Raw genomic sequence first — 20525 nt, 5'->3', positions numbered from 1 at the left:
TATATTGTGCAAGAATGTATCATTAGGGAAATCAGTGGCAACCACCAGAGATCTCAGACATCAGATCTTTTCGAGGAATTCTCCCACACCTATCCAGTGAATATCTGACCTTCCCTGTTGGGATTTGAACTCTTTGACAAACGCTTTTCACCTGCCAGGCAGGGGGTTTGGAATGCCCTCTTATTTCTGTTGTGTTTTCATTGACATAGAAGAGGGACATCTAATGGGTGGCATGAGAGATAATCTAGTGAACTCTTGTCTTCTCACCAACCTATGCTGGAAGAACTGTGGTTCACCCCAATGGCAGCCTGCCAGCCCCAATAAGGCCGAGGCCATTTGCGGATTCTTTTCATGAAGAGTGCATGAGAAGCTATCGGATACTGCACCCTCAGAAACAAAAGGGAGTGCCAGTATTAGGGTTGGTACTGTTTAAGCCATGCCTCCACTATAATGTATTCGTCTAGTTTGACGTTTACTTTACAACGTGCCAGCTAACTACTTGCGTTTGTTGTAAAAAAAATATTTTAATAATGTGTCCTTCTATGCTTCTCTACTGTCCCTTGCGCCAATCAATCAGCATTGTTTGTAAGACTGATTTTGGGTTCCCCATTGGGGTTCTATTGAGAACAGCGTCTATTGCCCTTAGTCCGCTCTCATGACACCACTCTGGGCAGAGGATGTTAGTCCACCAGCAAAAAAGCTGTACTCACCAAACCAAAGTCTGTCAGCGATATAATATACTATGGAAACACAACTCTGTGATTAACGAAAGGTAAAATAAAATAAATGATATAAGAGAACATTGAATGATCCACAGTAAAAGGAAATACAGTAGATGAGTATCCCATTCTAAGCACAGTCAAGGCATCCCAATAAACTGCAAACATAGTCTGGTGGTTGGTCTATATCCAGGACATCCCTATACCAATGTGTAGGTGGGTGATGTATTCACCAATGCACAGGTAATGTCTATAGCAAAGTAGGGTTGTCTATTCCAATGCAGGGGTGAGGTTATACATCTCTGAAGGTGATGGCTACACCTATGTGTAGGTCATGTCTACTCCAATGCAGAGTATATACAATGCACTGGCCATGTTAATGCCAACGCATGTTATTACAGTGCTTAGAGGCTGATGGAATCCAGCAAGAATTGCTATATAATACACAGTAATATTTTCTCCTACCTAATAGAGCACAAGTTGTTCAGTTTGGGTCCTCGTGGTCACCCCCCTCGAGTCTTGTGGTGTGCTCCAGGGGTCTATCCTGTCACTTTTGGTGTTTAGTCTCCCCTTGGCACATCTGGGGGGAACTAGTTGCAGTATATGGCATCCCCATTCATCATTATGCATAGAACACTCAAATCTATCTTCCTGTTTCATTTGCAAATGTTGTCCATCACCATAGACAGTGGCTCTCGGTATTTAAATGCTAGACGGCATTGGTCCACCTGAAGTACAATAATTAAAATAAAACGTTTTATTGTTTGGTCTGGAGCAGCTACCAGGGCAAATTCAACCCTGCGTGACTGTATTTACATTTGAAGGGATTTGGCTTTTTGCTGGATACTAAGTCATCCTTGCAGCTATATTGTTCTACACAATCCCCAAGAAGCACAATAGCAGTTATCTCTGATACAGAAGATAAAAGCCCTTCTTGCAGTCAACTCTATCAAGTGGCAGCTCTGTCTCCGATTCTCTCTCACATACATGGAGACAACACCTTGCCACTGGCAGCAACCAAGACGGTCCTTCAACCCTTGAAATTGTCTTTTCACTCACCTTATGGACTGGTTATTGGTAGAAGTACTTTTGGTTCTGTTATTCAGCTTCTCTGCTTTATAAGTACTTGAATGGATCTCCTCTTGAAGCTCGAACCTTTTTAATGAGGTTGTATAACCTATAAAGCTACGCGTCTGGGACACCCTCTCTATTGGGCTTCAATGCATTGGCTTTATGATGGTGACATCGACTCTCACAGCAAGGCTACTTTTCTTCTTGAGTTTTCTAGATATCTTGTGTATTTATGCTTGTGATGTATACAGCACAACCCTAACTGGGAAGCAATGGAGTGCTCTACAAAGGCCCCAGGCCCAACCCCCCACCTCCTCCCCGCCAATCCCCCAGGGGGATGGCAAGTACCATGCAGGGTTGCAGAGGAGCTGAGATGGTCAAGGGAGCAGGGGAAGGGGAGAAATCAGATTGAATGAAGCAATCACCAATTGGCAAGAAAAGCTCAGACCCCTAAACACGTTTTTTGTGCTGCTTCCCCCCATTTCTGGATTGACCTCCCTTGGCTTTGTCTCTGTTGACTTTTCAGGGTGAATTTAAAATGTTTATCTTTGGCGATGATAAAACATAATTTTATGAGATTGTAATGTTTTATGTGGAGAGATAGAATTTGTAATCGTATTTTATTTGTATGAGAATGGTGGATTGTATCATCTCTAGTTATTGATGTTAGTGTTTGTAAATATGTTGTAAAGCACTCCGAAAACCGTTTTGATAAGGTACTTACTGTATGCATATTTAAAATAATATATTGTAAATGAAAATGTCCATGTCTATGCCTGTTTGGCGATGTTTGTGGATTCTTTATTTGAAATTGTTTTGTTGTTGGATATAGTCTTCGAAAAGATAGTTAGTAGGGAATGTGTGTTCATTACCTAGAACAAATGAGAACCACAAGTTTCACCATATTAACCATGAACCAATGTGGAGGACATGTCTGTCTTTACCAATCGGGATGTGATGTGCCATTGAGTTGGGTAACACTATGCATGTGTTATCTGTCTAAATCACCCAGCTCCTCCGTGGGGTGAATGGGTGCTTTATTCATAAACTCCTGTTATGTCCATACCAATTACCACGTGATGCCTTAACCAATGCCATATGTATACCAAGGAATAGATCATGCCTAGCCCAATGTGTATGTAATGTCTATACCATTGGGGAGACCATGTGTATACCAAGGAGTAAGTCAGGCCTAGTTCAATGTATACATGATGCCTATACCAATGTGTATGCAATGACTATCCTATTGCCTGTGTGATTAATATACCAATGAGGAGGGCATGTGCATACCAAGGAATAAATTGTGCCCATACCAATGTATATGTGATGCCTATGCCAATGTGGAGGCCGTGGCTATACTTTCTTATCTCCAGAATCTAGATAGGACTGAAGAGAATTTTACACACGAGAAGAAAGTAATGGATTTGCACATTATTACTATTATTATTATTAGCACCCTGGCATGGGGAGCCTGCCAATCAAGTGGCTAGGAATACAGCTTGAATCAGTGATGAAAGCCCCCATTCCATGCACGGCCGGCTCCCCCGCAGCAATCTTTCCCCTACCGTCTGTCCGCTTTTTATTTATTCCCCCCACCTACCTTGTATCAGAGGCTGCAAGTGCCGCCACCACAGCCGTTCCTTTCCCTTGGCTCCAGCAGGCCACCATGGAAAGGGAAGAGGGTCTCCGTACGGAGCTCCCCCTCCTCTTTCCATGGTGGCCATCTTTGAAATGTATTTTCCTTCATTCAATGGGACGTGCGCAGCGTCTCGTTGAACAAAGGAAAATACTTTTTTTAGCACCCCATGTTACCTCTTTGGCAACCTGGGGTGCTATTAGCCTTAATTCCATGTTCCAAGGTTGGAAGGGGGGTAACGGCCCAGAGCCCTCGTTATCCGCCCTTGTTTCGCTCAGGTCATTAACATGGCCTGCCGGGTGGTAACCCCCCCCGTTTCAGCCCTTGGAACGGGGATTAATGCCATATTAATAAGAATATGAATATCATTAGTAGTACTGGCAGTAGTAATTAGTATTGACGGGTTGCAATACCTTGCTGGACTACTATTTCAAATGTTACGGCGAAATGGGAAGAATAGGGGCACAAAGTGAAGATAGAACATTATGGAACTTTATATTTAACATGATATCTTACTCTCTAAATAGGGCAGCATAAAAAAAGCATGCGATAGACAAAATAGAATTGCAGTCCCTAGTCGTAATATCTAGTACATCATGACCACTCCCAATTTACTGAAGTCTGAAAACTTTCGAGTATATGGTTCATGTAACACTAGAGACTAGAGGGCTTTGGTGCTATTAGCCTTACTAGTTTTTAATTTTACATAAATAACTTTTTAAGTGCATTTTAAGGTTACAGTTTCAATTAAATACATTTTGACAGTGCATTTTTTAATAGACATGTTTTATGATATGTACTATGATTTTACGTATATATTTATTGTATGTAGAAAGATGGTCCAAAAAAGCTTTTTGTAAACTAAAATGCACAATAAGTCATTAGTATCTCCAGACCAGGACATCTTCGAGGCAATTTATTTGGTATAACCATAAAATGTAAGCATTGATTTATTGGCAAAATAATATTTCAAATGTATAATTTCATAAAACAATGTGCTAGTTAGGGAGGACATTTGATCCAAAGACTCTAAAAGTGGGCCTCATTACGAGGTGGGCGCAAAGGGATACCGGGCACCGTTAAGGACACCGGTGCCGGTAATCCCTTTGCGCCCTATTCCGAGGTCCCTTTGCGGTTCCCGGGAGCAAATAACAGTACCACAAATTGTGGTACCGTTATTATCGCCTTCCGCCTTCCCATTGAGCCCCATGGGGGCTCAAATGGGAATGGGGAATGGTATTTTCAATGGGGACTTACCGGTCCGGCAAAGGTCCAACTAGACCGGTAAGTCCCCATTGAATAAGGGTGGACTCGGTACCGTTATTGGAGGGAGTGCCATGGCTAGCTCCAATCTCGGAATGAGGCCCAGTAAAGCCACTTACCCTCTGGCTGCAGGAATGCGGGTGCAAAGTGCACCTAATGTCCTGTCCCCATATTTCCCTCCATGCAAAACGGATTGTCTGCAAGGGTGGGTATACTGCCTGCTGGGACAAGAGACCTACGCATGCATACCTAAGTGTTGGGAGTGTGCGTACACCCAGCTATTCATTACCTGGGAACAACTGGTGTAAGCACAGTGAAGGGCCTCAAAGAGCAAATTAAGGCAAACTGCTGAGCATGAATGTTTCTATTTGTGGCCCCTCAACAACAATAATATGGCACTGGACACAATTCTCTTAGTTGCAAGCATCAGTAAAAGTGTTCAGTCTAAAAGAAATTGACAAAATTACTGATCTAAAAATTCAGTGAATGTAATATATCGCACAGGGTACGTTTTAGCATCTTCTATTTGGTAAACAGGAACAGCTCTCAATCAGTGATAAGGTCGATTTTAGACCGTAAAAACGAGGTCCCTGAACAACACATGATAAAAGAGCTCCTTGTTAGAAGAAATGTAATTATATAACAACAGAAAACTGGCAAAGCACACCAATACCCCAAAAAGACGTCTTGCTCTAAGAGTTGAGTAAGCCGATAAAGGTTTGAGTCAAACACCTGGCTCGGCTTTTGGTCATGTTTCATAGGTGATCTGAGAAATCTGAGATGAGGTCGCCCTCGGACATTTATGTAACCCATCCCAACCTTTGACCAATTTCACAATTTATTGTGGCCATGTATATTGATTGCACATCTCTTTTCTATAATAATTAAAATGATCAATTGTTTGTTATGACTTTTTATAGATTTTATTTTATACACATTGTTGTTTGGTATGAGTGTATGGATGCATTATGGACGCATGTGGACGAATGAATAAACAATTGAATGGTATGAATTCTATTTAACTTGTATGTTCTTTTTTTTCCTGCTATGTAATTTGTAATTCTAGTGCTGTAAAATAATGTTTCAGGTATAATAAAATCCTTTGATACTTTGTCTTTAAAAATTGTATCCTTTGGACTTCTTTTCTGAGATTATTAGTTATACTAATACCCTAGCCCAGAGTGTGGGGTCCCCTGTGGCTTTCAGAAATATATCATATGTGATCCAAACCAGAGCGGAGTCAAACATCCAGGGTCCGGGCCATCTCTCCTATTCTTCTCCCGTGTCATTTAATGCTGAGAATTGGTGTGTCATCAATAATAATATTGTGTACTCATGCTGAAAGTGCTACCTTTCTTTTTCTTCTTTTTGTTCTCTGTTTAACAAACCAATAAAAAAAGATTTATTAAAAAAAATAATAATAAACCCCTTGAGTGCACTTTATGGGCAAGCGGCGTCAGGTTTTCTAATTCGACTGCATTTCATTTGAGTTAATCTGGCATTTTTTGCCCAGTGCCCTGTCCTGGAAACATTTAGATTTCCCACCCTGGTGGATCTGTCAGTAAGGGAATTATTTAATAGTAGCTGATGGGAGCAGTCTGGGCTAAGCAGGTACAAGTAATGGCATGCAGCACCACAAAATATGCATTTTAATTAAACAGTTCATGACATATTTGCACATGTGTGTCCCAGACAACATTTTCTACAAGTGTCCGAGCTGTGAATTTCAACCAAAGGCGCACATCAAACCACTTTCTAATGCATTTAGTTTAGTTTAGTTTATTATTTGATAATGCGCACCAAAACCCAGGGGTAGCCGGGCGCAGCAGTTATAAGAATACTTAAGCTTAGGTTACATACATAGGATACATACGGAAAATACAGTGCATATATTATTGATAAATTTGCAAAACAGGAATACAGAATGAGCAGACTATGAATGTAAGATCCAAAAAATGCATGTCCCTTACATGCGATAGTCTATTGTTGGGTATCAGAGGTATCAGGTAGTTAAATATGATAAACGATCCGGGCCTAGCGCAATTGTAGGCCATCATTAATCCAGAGCCAATTTTTCACATTACACCTAAATCTGGTGTAGGGTAGGTTAGCTCTCAGTGCGGTGGGGAGTGCATTCCAGGCACGGGCCGCTCTGACAGGGAAGCTTGCCCCACCCACTTTGGACAGTCTAAATATAGGTATTTCAAGTAGGAGGTGGTTAAAGGCTCTAGTTTGGTGAGTGGGGGATTTTCTAATCAGTCTAGCCGAGATATAGGGGGGCGCAGTATTGTTCAGGCCTTTATGGGTGAGGGATAGCATCTTTAGGAGAACTATGTCACTAATTTTTAACCAGTGATGGTCTTTCCTGATGTTAGATATATGGGCTCTGCGGGGTATGTCTGTTACGCTCACCTGACTCCCACAGAGGCGCTGGCCTGGTTCGCGCTGCTGTGACCTCTTCTAAGGTAATGCGCAGGGTTCGGAAGACGGACTGGACCGGGCCCCCAAATCTGGCTTGTCTGGCTCGCAGAAGTATCCTTCTGTAGGCGAAAATAGGGGATTAACTGTCTGCGGGTAATGCAATCGGCCTCCCACTTTCCCCTCTCACCCTCCTTGAAACCCTTCTGTGATTTCTCGTAGCCTCTCACCTTAGGGTCTGGAAGGACGAGCTCTCCATCCTGCTTCTGATGCAGGGGGGCGTTGGTATCCAGTTACTTCACTGGATTTTCGGATTGGTGAGAACCAAACTTGCTTGGCTTCCAGGTACGTTTTTTGATAAGAGGTTCCCCTTGTGTCCATGCATTAATGTACTAATGCTAGTGTCTTTTTCCCCATAGGGGCCGGGGTACGGAATGCCGGAGAACAGGCACCGACCCGAGATGAGCGGTGAAATCCTTGTAGAAATCAGGTAAGTCTTTAATGAGCGTTTTTTGGTAATGTCTTTTCATTCGCTCATTAACGCTGATGTCTCTTTTTCCCCTTAGGGGCCAGGGTCCAGAAATTCCAGGATGCGGTGCGGACCCGAAATGAAGAGGGAATGAATCAACAGGTAAGTCTTAACATGGAGATTTAGCTTTCCTTATTCCCTTCTCTCTCTCCCCTTTTGTTCTGGTGTTTTTCTCCCTAGGCGCTGGGACGTGACTGCGAATCCGGATGATTGCTGCTGAACATGGAGGCGCCCTGTAAAGGTGAGTGGAATGCGGCGCTGCAGCGATCGACGCAATGAGCTTTTAAATTAAAGTCTTCCTTTTCAGGATTGTCGGCGAGATGTCTCCGGGATGCAGATTTAGCAGGTAAGGACTTTTCCTTCTTCTGTTCTCTTCTTCTCTTCCTTTGCAGGTGATCCAGGATGCTGGCAGGCGTGGCAGAAGTCAGGATGCAAGAGCAGAAACGGTGAGCGTGCAGCTGCTAGATGCAGAACAACGGGAAGCACGTGTGGCTGTTCGGGTGGGGTTTAAATAGCCTTGGAAGAAGTTCCAGGTATGTATCCTTCCTCCAATCAGGTGTGTATCCTTCCCCGACCACGCCCGAATGGTAAATTAGTCCCACAGGTAAAGTAGTTCCTTTCAGGCCTCAAGGAGGCCGGGATCCTGCAGCATGGTCTGCATCAGGTAAGTGCACCCAAGCATTCCCATAATGAGCCTGGCGCCTATGGCGCCAGGACTGATGTCTTTTATGAGCCTGGCACCATAGGCGCCAGGACACTGTCCAAAGGGCCCCTATATGGGGTTGCTGGGTCCTTCCTTGGGGACTGGATGTCCGCTTTCGGGGACGCCAGGCTTGAACCGGCTCCCCGGGAGCGGGCATCATGACAATGTCCAGCGCTGCTCTAAGAGCATTGTTCTGCAATATTTGCATTTTATTTATGACAGTGTTGCTGGCACCTGCATAGAGGGCATTACAATAGTCCAATTTAGACATTACTAAGGCATTAGCTAGTGTAATGCAATTAGTTTTGGAGAGGTAAGGTCTGCAGGCCCTGATTAATTTGCAGGTGTAAATTGTGGAGGACGCTAGGGAATTAACTTGTTTTTTGAGAGATAATGTGGAGTCCAGGTAGAAACCTAATGTTTTTACCTCAGTTGCCACTTTGATTATGTTGCCATCTATGTTGAAGGCACAGTAATTCGAGTTTTTTTAGGTTAGAGTCAGAACCCAGAATCAGTATCGCAGTGCCCCGGCTTCTGTCCTGGCTGGAGCACTGAGAGCATGCTAGTCTCTGTGGTGGATGACCTTGCGCGTTTCTCACTTTAGGGTGGAGTAAGGGCCTTGGTTCTCTTAGATCTATCGTCGACTTTTGATACTGTGGACCACTACATCTTACTTGACCATCTGGGTGGGGATATCTGAACAGGTGCTATATTGGTTCTCAGCTTTTCTTGGTGATCGCTTCCAAACTCTCTCTTTCCCCCCCTTTCGATCTGCATCTGTTCCTCTTTCTTGCGGGGTCCGCCAGGCCTCGGCCTTGTCCGCTATATTGTTTAATATATACATTCAGCCTCTTGTTGAGCTCATCCAGTCCCACAGCCTCCAGTATTATTTGTATGCCGATGATACTCAACATTATTCTGCGTCCTGATCTTCACCATACTGATCATGCATCTCAGCTGCCGAGATGCCTGGAGGATGTGGGGTGTTGGATGTACCGCAATTGGCTTAAGCTAAATGGGGACAAGAATGAAATCCTGGTGGTAGGCCCCCCCTTCTATCTTTTCTCTTTGGACTCCTGCTTTCTGGCCTACCGGGCACTTTAAACTGCGGGTTCTGTAGCAGTTGCTTGGTTTTCTACCCATCCATCTCCACACACCAGTGGTCGCTGCACTTGTTCTGAGTACCCTTGATTACTGTTACTCCTTATATCTAGCACAGCCACTCTATCTGATCCATCGCCTTCAAGCGCTCCAAAAAGCTGCAGTCAGGCTAGTGGTTCGCACTCCTTACCATACTTCTCTCTCCCCGCTTTGCGGCAGCTTCATTGGCTGCCTGTGGCTTTTTATAACCAGTGGGCTGAATATTTACAGAGGAAGTTCTGCCCGCTCTCTATATTTGTGTACGATTGATGTTCCTTGTGTACGGCTCTCCCAGGTGGGAGGGAGTGCTTTGTCAATGGCTGCTACAAAAAAGTTGAAATTCTCTTCCATTCCATCTGCGAGCAACTGTGGATCATCTACGCTTTCGTCAGCTACTAAAGACATTCATGTTCAAAATATGATATGGGCCATAATTATGACTGTATTCTGCATAGTGTCAAGATGCCTTTGGGCGGTCGTGCACTTTATACATTTCAAATCATCATCATCATCATCATGTTATTATTATTTTTATTATTATTCTAACCTGATTCATGCTTTGGGTAGGAGATCAGGAAACACCCTCTAGGAATTTAGTTTAAAAATGCTAAAATAAACTGTCTCTTGTCCTGATGTAGTTCCCAGGAAACGTTGGTTCACGTGTAGTGTAATATCGTGATGATTACATTGAGCTGAGATAAGCAGTGGCAAACGTTCTGCCAGCCAAATCCTCAATGGATGGTGGCACATTCAGAGGAGGAAGGGCAGTACTGACAGTGCCGGCCTTTGCCTAAAGGAACTCATAGCCCAGTATAGACAGAACATGCATTGTATACTATTTCTAATGCTCTGCTTTCATGGTATTTATTTTACAGGCATTTCCATGTGTATTATTCCCATTTTTCTTTTTGCACACATTACCTTTATTTGTCATGTTTTTGTCTGTACAATATGAAGCCACGATTGGTAATTTTCTCAACTGAATGAACGTTCTGGAGAGACCTTAATGAATGAACAGTCTAACCATGTTAAGTAACTACTATTGCAGTATACATGTAAATGACGAGAAACCCAATCTACAGTCGCCAAAACAGAGTGTCATGTCAGTCTCGAAACGCCAATAACAGAAGATACTGTGAGTCTCCACATGGTCAGTAACAATGGTTATTGGCATCTCCACATGGACAGCAACAGAATATGCTAATTTCTACATGGTTTGGGTAGCACACCTGTTGATGTCAACATGGCCAGTAGCTGATAATTGTAGCCCCCACTTATACAGCGACAGATATGAAGAGTCTTCACAGCCTTTGTCCATTGTAAGGCCAGACCCTACATTTCCCAGCACTGGGTATCACTAATCCTCACATGTCCAAAAAACAAGTATGGCCAATCGTCACATGCCCCAGCGAAGCAGCACACATAATCCATGCTTCTGAAGTTTACATCCGGTCATTGGATGATTTACCAGGAAACCGCAGACACACACACACACACACACATTCATGCATGCAAACATACACAACCATATATATGCACACACAAACACGCACACAGACACACATATATACCTAATAGTACTGTTTAAGAAAAAATATCGGCATATAACACGCTACAAATTTCTCCACACCACACAGCACACTATCCATACCTCACACCCTTTTGTAGGAGACATGCATCCAAGCTTATGTAGTCACTGTATACAAACATCTTTCTGCTCTGCCCATGACACCATCAGCATAGGAGACCTTTCCTACCATGACAATCCTAGTAGGGCAACCACCACCTCCATCAAAGTGTCTGTGATGCCTGCTCTATTCCATTTCTTTCAGTATTTACAAATGCATATACCATAGCAAGCAATGTGTTCTAGTCTGTACCTCATTAAACAAGTGGGAACAAGGGCACCTTAGCTACAATCTTTTGTACTGTCCTTTACCCTTTTTTTCACCACCAACTGCACCTCATGCTGTTAAGTGGGATAATGCCAGGGTCCCAGTCCTCACTGAATAATGCTACATTATTTACAGGCAAAAATGTATTAATGTATTAGGATAATTGTGCATGCTGTTGCCTCTTGCACAAAGCACAGGAAACAGTGAAACAGCATCATCCTATCAGCAGAGCTCTACCATACAATTTTCAGAGAATGGAAGACACATCCAAAAAGTTAAAAGCAAAAAACAAAACTGCACCATGTGTACAGAAAATAATAAAATAACAAAGCCAACACAAGTAAAAGAGTTATGACAGCATTTAAATACACAAATATATATACATACGTGTCTGTATAATATATATTTGTATATTTGAACTTCTAAGCCACTTCCATTCAAACACCATGAGTATAATGAACATTGTGAAACATCTAGACCAACATTTTCTATGTAACCAGGGCATAATTCTGTGACATTAATGATTCTACCTTTAATATTATTTTGTACGTCAGATCACAGTTTTTATAATGTGAATTTACTGTTGCATAAAATAGCAGATAAATACAATTGAAATCACAAAATGACCATCTGAGTGTTACGAATGGTCAACAGAAAGGAAACACAACTTTGCTCAACCAGGTAGTCCAGATGTTGATGGGCTAAACCTGTTATGCTTGTCAAGCCTTAAGGCAAAGACACAATATACACCGAGCACCATGTCAGAGAGATTGCTCCACAACCAGAGTGAAATCATAGTCAAGAAGGACTAATTGCAACAATCCACTCACATTCAGCCAGCTTTAGTGCAATGAGTCTACACATATCAGAATCTAACCTTAACTCAATGACACAGTACCCTTGTGTCATCTTCTGGAGAATTCACACTGAAATGTAAGTGGAGATCACTTACCCAATCTGTCGGTTCGTGGAAGGTGCTTGGGTGATGACAGAGCTGGACTGTGGGGAAGGCATGGCTTGCTGAATCACAACACTGGTGTCGTGGTTTTGCATTCTATTATTCGAGTGTTGGTGAGACCCTTGTCCAACTGAATTATGCATTTGTATGGTCTATTCAAAAAGAAAGAATAATAACAATTTTTATTTATTGAAGGATACATGCCTATGAAATTCTGTTTATATGCCTGCTACATGTATGCAGATCTGGTCCATCCCATTTTCAAACAGCCTCTCGCTGTTACTTTACTTGCATGCATGGTGGCACTCTCTTTTTGCAATACAGATTATCTGCCGGCGGGCGCTTACTCCGCTTAGCCAAGCACATTGTTACACTTACAACTATTAACTTGTTTCTAATGGAACCCTCTCACCATTCACAATCACGTCCACTCTACTTGCATGTTTGGCAGTTAAATGTAAATATGATCCTTACAGGTGTAGGATGCTTCCATTTCTTATTAGCCATATTCAAACAGATCCACTGTGCAATAATGCAAACCATCCTTTTCAACTTTCTAAGCCTTTACAGAAGACCGTACATAAATCAGGCTTGATCCCACACTCAGAAGGGGCCTTGAATCGCAAACCTATAGGTTACAGGGCTTCTGAATGAGACCACAGAGATATTTTGGCCTTATTCGTATCATAATGAGGTGTAGCTTGGGTCGCTAGGCAAGGCAGGTTTGGGGCAGAGATGTGGTGAACCTGTCCTAAAAACAGCCAACATATTTAGATCCATGTCTATGAATTTATTTAAAAAACTGATATAGTGTTCTTTGTCCTCGAAGGCAGAAACAGGGAACTTAATAAAGTTAAGAGCAATATAAAATAAAACAAATAATAGTGAGGTAAAAGAATGCAGAGACAGCAGAAGGACAATTTAAATGACCGAAAAAAGTGTTCAAAAGTACAAGTTAAACAAAATTATACGGCCTTGTTACAGGTATGTTGGTAACAGCAAAATAAAGTGGAATCTTTAATACCACCCATTTCTAATAAACTCCCCTAAACATAGATTGGTTTAGCATGGGCTATTTATAGAACCGGCTAGCGTTTCTTTGTGGGATCGCTATTGGATTGCGTGCGCTATTTACCACTCTTAAAACCTAAAAGAAAGGTCGGCAGCAAGTAATAATCTTCCCTCAAGCTTCCCACAGAGCTTGTAGCAAGTAAACAGAAAAGATTGTAGTTCGGGAGGATATCTTGCGCTCACACCATACACTTGATCTAAGTTTTAAATGTTTACAAGTCCAACACAGGCTGTGTTTTTCTCTAGAAGAATTAAAAACATTCATATTGAAGGAACACTTGGAGTGACTTTATGAATAATGATGTTGGACTTGTAAAAATTTAAAACTTAGATCAAGTGTATGGTGTGAGCGCAAGATATCCTCCCGAACTACAATCTTTTCTATTTATAGAACCGGGTAGTACTATGACATGATTTTCATCCGACCCCGCTTGCAGGAGCCTAACCTCCACCCCAAAGGTAGTCAGAATACCCACCTGGGGCTGTCTGAAGTTTTGTGGCACAGAGTAATGCTATTCCCGGCACAAGGCACCAGTGAGAGATATTGCTATTCAGTGTATGACCAGAGAACCATCTACCCTTAAGGGTCTAACAGGTTTACTATTTGTCATAACAATTGTCATGGGACTACACCAGAACATCTAGAAACCGATTTCTCTTACCTAAAATATTAAATATCTTCAACCTTGCTTACACTTTTATCAATGAAACAACACGCATTTGCACTTGCAATATACGATAAAATAGAAAAACATGACAAGTGCTCTGACATGGCTGTTTAGCATTTTTTATACAGGTAATACATGACCATTCACATTTATTTTTAAACAAGAAACAATTCCCAATATTTTGTATAATGTGCTTGAATATACTCCTGGCATCACACATTGTCCTATTCACTTCTAGGATTCCCAAGCCTATCAACACTGTGTAAAGCCATCCAAAGTATGACACACTAAAACTATGGATGCATTTACATTGGTGCTGTCAGGATAGGCGAGCCAGTAGTCAGTGAGGGTACTTCAGCAATAGCAAATCTGCAAACAGGAAATCTAAACATTTATCGAATTCAAATGGCTGCTTAGGGTGATATTCTAAAAGGATCTAAAACCATGAATAGAAAATAGAAATAGTGGTAACCAATTCAATCCGCCTACTCGATTCCATTGCCCAATCCACCAATATATTTTAGGATCATTAATCCTGGTCAGAAGTAGTGTGAAAGGGTGCATAGGGTTCGAAATGCACTATGTCCAAACGTGTATCACCACTTCAATGTACCCGGAATAGAAGTGGGCCAACAACACATTTCAAGACTATGACAAAATGTAAACAGATATGAAACATATCTTAGTTAAGCTCCTCAGTTTAGGAGCAAGAATCCAATTACACTTGAAAAAATAAAACCTGAATAATGTAGAACCGAGGGGGGGATTATATTGCCCTGGAAATTCCTATAGAACAACTACTGGTCTCATCTTGCCCGGCCTAGTGCCCTGAGCTATGAAGTCAGTAAACAATGAATCCACTTTATTGGGTCTTCTAGAAAATCTGTAGTTTGCCCACCGCTTACAGAGTTCAGTATATAGGGTTGACACAGGTCCCATCTTCACCCCATGACCTTTTCAGCTTATCCCAGCAATCTCTGTTGGCGTCTTATCAAGTCTCCTCCAACCAGGAAAAAATGCCACCTCCATCCATGTCTATGTCTTCATTTGTTTCTATGAGAGAATGTCACACAGCATTCCTGTCAACTGGACCTGACCTGAGCAGCTTTCCAGATCAGCTCTATTATAGTGGTGTAATGTAAAAGCATACAGCAGACCTTTGTGTAATCCCATCAGATATAATGATGAATTGTTAACAATTACAACTAACTTGTATGTCAGCACCTTAGATATAATGGTGCAGTGTTATAAATACAGCAGACATGAACATAAATGTTTATGTTCTAATCATGGAAGTTTTTTTGTAAAAGTAAACCCTGATAACCTTTGCGGCTGATTTTTTCATAATGTAATGCATATTAGCAGGATTATTAAGGCCAAACCAATGATGCATATTTATAGATGTTAAATGGACACTTTGCTATGAGACAATTGCCGGTAAAAGTGTGCAATTTAAAAAATAATTAAAATATGATTGCTGAATGCTTCTTTAAAACAAGGCCACACCAACACATCACATTTGCACATTACATTAAAACGTTCTAAGCCTTTGAACTCAGTTAACATCATGGTGTGAAAAATGGTTAGGATCTACCTAGCTCACCAGTCAGGTGTGGCAGTCACCCAGGTCCAGGCCTTCCCCTTCCCACAGCTTTCCCTCTGACATTACACAGATTCACAATCATTCCCATGTACATACTGCCCTTCCATTGTGTCATTACACACTATCTAAGGGGAGATCATTGTGCAGCAAACAACACAGTGATGGCTGATATTTTTGTGGCATTGCTGGAGGCATGGAAAAGCCAGGACAGCAATTAGGGCAGGGCCAGTGGGTTATGTTTAGTAACTAGGACAGCAAGCAAAGGATTATTGCTGAGCCAGTAAGACCCATACTGTAGATGGCCATTTGCTTTGAGGAACCGCAATGCCCAGCAGGCTGTGCAAGCAGCCTTTTTGGATTTGCCCTTTAATGGTCATGCACTGAAGAATGCACTTGTGATCCTGGTGTTTCCCACGAGCCAGTGAAGGAGTCAGTGGCTCTGCCCATTGTTGGGGAGGACTTCTGTGAAGTAAGATGTCTAGTGGCGGGAGGGTCGAAATAGAGATCTAGTGATCTAGCGATCTGAGGCATTTCTGTTTGAAGACACCACAGTGGTCCCGTGAACATGGACAGCAACGCTGATGCTAACCTTTGTGCAATGATTGTTTAATCCGTGGAGAACTGTATAATGTCAGACTATTGACCAAGAATTGTGCATAACCACTCATTGAACTTGTAACACATCATTGGATCGTAAGGAATGCTCCACTCTTGTAGGAATAAATACAGGAAGGGGGGCACAATTGAGAGTGTGAGATAGGGCAAATACAGACGAGTGAAAGGGTAAGGGGTAGGGCATACTTTGAGAAGCTGGCCTTTCCCCCTGCCCTTGAAGAACTAGGCCATTGGTGGTTCTTTCTTCCATTGCCATCTACACTGCAGCAGCGAGGGTTTACACAGAAGCGCCTATATTGCTCCAGGTGATCAGGGAACCGTGCAAAGGGTGAAGAGCAACAAGATAGAGGTAGGAAGGCACACTCTCACATATACTTCTTGTGATTTCTTGTTTTCTACTCACCCTTCTCTGCAGATTCCACTCCCTCCATTCCGCTCTCTAATCCCTTGCCCCGAGGGGACCAGGTCACATCCCTCTGTTCCCCTTGTGTAAGGAGGGATGCCTGGCCTTGAGGGTATTTGGTGGTTAGTATGAGGCGCTCTGCTGCTCCTGTGGTTAACTGGACCCAACAAAATGAAATGCACTGGCAGAGCAAAGGCCGGTTCAGGCCTCTTACAGACTAAAACAAACAAGTGCCGGGAAGCAGTAATATAGCCTGTAAGCAGTTCAGATATTGCCTTTAAGGTATTGATGACAACTGAATGGTTATGTACCACATGCTTTAAAAGATCTATAAACTCCCAACTAGTAATTAGGTGGGATTTTTAAAACAGGAGGTATCTCAAATACCACTTGTTCTTATCATTATCGCCGTTCTTGCAAAAGGGTTCCAAGTGTGGTAAAACAAAAACAAACAAAAAAAAAGAGAGAGGAAAAGACGAGAGACCGGAGAGAGAGAAAAAGAGAAGACACATTAATACGTGCGATTGACAAATGTGAGGCCAGGAGAAGAAGTATGTAACAAAAAAGATTCTTCAGGCTCTCCAAAACGGGAGCCAATCAGGAATGAACCCTAATGTGGTCCAGGCACCTGTTGATTCATGCACATGGTGAGCTATTTGCACCTGTTGCCAATTGCTCCTTAAAGCACATGCTGTTTCTCACAAGAAAAACACATTTTCCAAGAGTCTCGTACGTGACAAAAAATGTGTGTGGGGAAAAGAAAAAGGTAAAAACTGCAATTGCACATGCATTTATAAGTGTGGTGTCAAACGGTAGGGGGAACAAACCACTTAATTTGGACCTGTTGTTTTGTTCCCCAATCCTCCACAATGCACCACCTCACAATGCACCCACTAGTACCAATAGAGGGCAGAACCTATACGACAACAAGCACCTCTATTAATGATTGATTATTGGAAATGTGTTTGTAAACAAACTACATGCAAGGTCTACCATGTCTACCATACCAGGTCTACGATGCGCAGTTGAGGACGCAAGGGAGAGTTTACTCCCACTTTGCTTTTCCCACTACCACCAAATCAGGTACTCTGTACAGATCACTGTAGACACCCCAACACCCCAAACCCTAAGCTTGACCTGGTAAAGCCCTTTATGTGATCTAAAAAATAGCATGCTGCTTGATGCTACTCAATAAACCTCCACAATCTCATGAAAGAAAACCAAAGGGTAAGACAAATGTGGATGAAAAACTGCTGCAATGCGGACAAATATACATACTACTGTGACGAATCCCAGGGTATCGTCACTGCTTTCATGGGGTAAGTCCCTTCCTGTGAGGCCAGAGAGGTGAGGCCGCTACCCGAAAGCCCCCCTGGAGGGATGGATGTCTGATGGATCTGATGGACCTCCCCATTAGATCCATCAAATGGATCTAATGGGGAGGGAAGCCCTCCATGGGACAAGTGACGATTGCCTTGGAAGAACGCAGTATTCACCACTTCATTTCTGTCCCCTCCTTTCTTTCACCCCACTCAGTTCCCTGTGGTATGCCACACCTCTACATATCTCTGTAGAGTAGAGAATTTCATCCATACAGATCATATTGGGATGAGAAAGAGTGAGGCTTAGTCAGGTGGAGTGCATGCAATCACTGACAAAAAAGCCCACAGCGTAACCAACATACACGGTGCAGTCTTCTAAAGACATCTCTGGTGATAAAAGGCAAAGAAGGACTGCGTACCGTGTCAACCCAGCCCTGGAGTGGGAGGAACCAGATGCTGGTACCGTGGTGAGAGACCCGAGGAGAAGAGAACGAGACACTGTCAAGGAGGTACGAGTGTCTCCAGTAGCTCCATGGTGCTGAAACCTGTCAAGTGAAGGGGAAAAAGAAAACCCGACTGGCAAAGCCAAGGCAAGGAAACGATGCGCAGTTGAGGACGCAAGGGAGAGTTTACTCCTGTGTAGCCGCGGAGGGCAGGACGTGAAATGCAGAAGAAGTGCAGAAGCCCTGCTCGCTTCCCAGGACACACCAGAGACCATCACAACATTTCCAGAAGGTAGGGAAAGAGTTGGGCCGGCTGGTGGGACATGGAGGGCACCAATTAAGTTAAAAAGACGCATATCAATGTCCAGAGAGGCAGAAAGGGATAACAAACAAACTGTAAATACTGGAACAAACTTTATAAAATATTGTATGTGGAACAGTGCATGGTAGGAGAATACACCAGGTCTGTTCAGTTGGACATTGAGTGAAGCAGGGTTAGAGAACCTGCAAAAACAGCATATCAAAGTCTGGGACCCATTTGAAGTTGGGCGAGCCCCACAAAAGCAAAACACACGGGTCAAGGACCCATAAAAGACTGAAGAAGTACACAGTCAGGGGGCTGGGGCACAGAGCAAGTCAGGGAGTGCCTGAGATAATATGAATTGGTCCAGCACGCACACAATTGAGGAAGAAGCTACTGAACAAGTCACAGAGACACTGAGACAGCCCAGAGAGACCTGGGACTGGGTAAACCAGAAAGAGAGGTGCAAGAATCTAAAACAACAGGCAGAAGACTCATTGCCAAAGGAAGAGACATTTTCTGTAATTCTAAGTTCTATAGTCAAGTCTGGCAGGATAGTGCAACATACTTGATGTTAGATTTTTGAGCAGGAGAAAGAATAAGGGGACAAGACTCCACCCCCGCCCCTGATACTTGGGAACTACGTTTTGTGATAAAAAGGTCTAAAGTCAAGTCTGGCAGGATAGTGAACCAGGCTTAGCACTAGTTTGTGAACTAAAGAGAAGAACAAGGGGAAGAGACTCCCCCTGATACTTGGGAACAGTGTTTAAAGTGTCACTCTGTGTGTTTTCTCATCAAGACCTGACATTAAAAATCTGTATCATAATGAGAGAAGCCTCCTTCTGGATCAAGAAGATGCTCAGTTATTCCTTCCTTAGTTTAGTGTAAGGGATGGAAATTGGTTTGGACACAGGACAGTGGACATTTTATTTTATAAGACATCCTGACAACGTCCTTAGTGTTCTTGTTGAGTTAGGGCAACACCTCATAAAAATAGGTCAAGATAGGTGTTCCTTTTCTTTACTATTATATAAAGGTCTTTGCCAGCAAACATGCCACCACTGTGTCAGACTCACACCTCCGCACCATTAAACTACCTACAATTCAAGATCTACATGCCAGTGACGGTAAAGGCCCAACAATCTCACTAGGCACAACACAATGACCACCACATGGAATTCACAAATCTATCAATCTGCAACACCACACAGACTGTTCCACAGAACCTCTGTGGCTCAATATCCACCGACTTGAACAACAAACTCTTACAGATTCAAAACCATCTTTACAAAAAGGACAGCACCTCATTATTAAAACTAACTTGCATACCCACAAAGCATTGCGCATGTGACTGTGAACTTGAGGTGTACATCCAGCGATGGCTAATGGGTGGTGATGTGGCGCTTGTGACTCAGCTGAAATCTTAGCTGAAATGTTGCATTCTAGTTAGACATTGATTAAGTCAAGTCTCAGCTAATATGATATGATATGATGATATGATATGATGATATCATAGTTCATTTATATAGCGCCTATACACAATGTGTTTCAAAGCGCTTCAAGGCAAGGGAGGGAAAAAGGGAAAATACAACAACATTCTTACAGGCCATGAACAGTAAGGATGTGAAACTAACTATCGTACTTGGCCTGGCGACATTTCAGATAGTGCAAGAGCTAAGACATAGATAAGGAAAGGAGGGGGAGAGTTGGAAGGAAATGGAAACAGACAGGCAACTACCGTACTAGGCCTGATGACATTTCTGGTAG

The 20525-nt window shown here is 42.7% G+C and overlaps 1 protein-coding gene across 1 annotated transcript in view; it reads right to left on the bottom strand.

Annotated features, from left to right (window-relative positions):
• The window catches only part of CREB5 (cAMP responsive element binding protein 5), a 1617326-nt gene that overhangs the window by 1128481 nt on the left and 468320 nt on the right, over window positions 1-20525 (bottom strand). Inside the window, exon 4 of the mRNA XM_069648241.1 lies at window positions 12327-12484. Coding sequence (XP_069504342.1) covers window positions 12327-12484 — 158 coding nt within the window. The remainder of the gene's footprint in view (window positions 1-12326; window positions 12485-20525) is intronic.

This window comes from Ambystoma mexicanum, chromosome 2q (assembly GCF_040938575.1).
Source record: "Ambystoma mexicanum isolate Mex_15411 chromosome 2q, UKY_AmexF1_1, whole genome shotgun sequence".
Classification (NCBI taxonomy): domain Eukaryota; kingdom Metazoa; phylum Chordata; class Amphibia; order Caudata; family Ambystomatidae; genus Ambystoma; species Ambystoma mexicanum.
The sequence above is the reverse complement of the archived record's forward strand: the minus strand, read 5'-3'. Positions and strand labels throughout refer to the sequence as shown.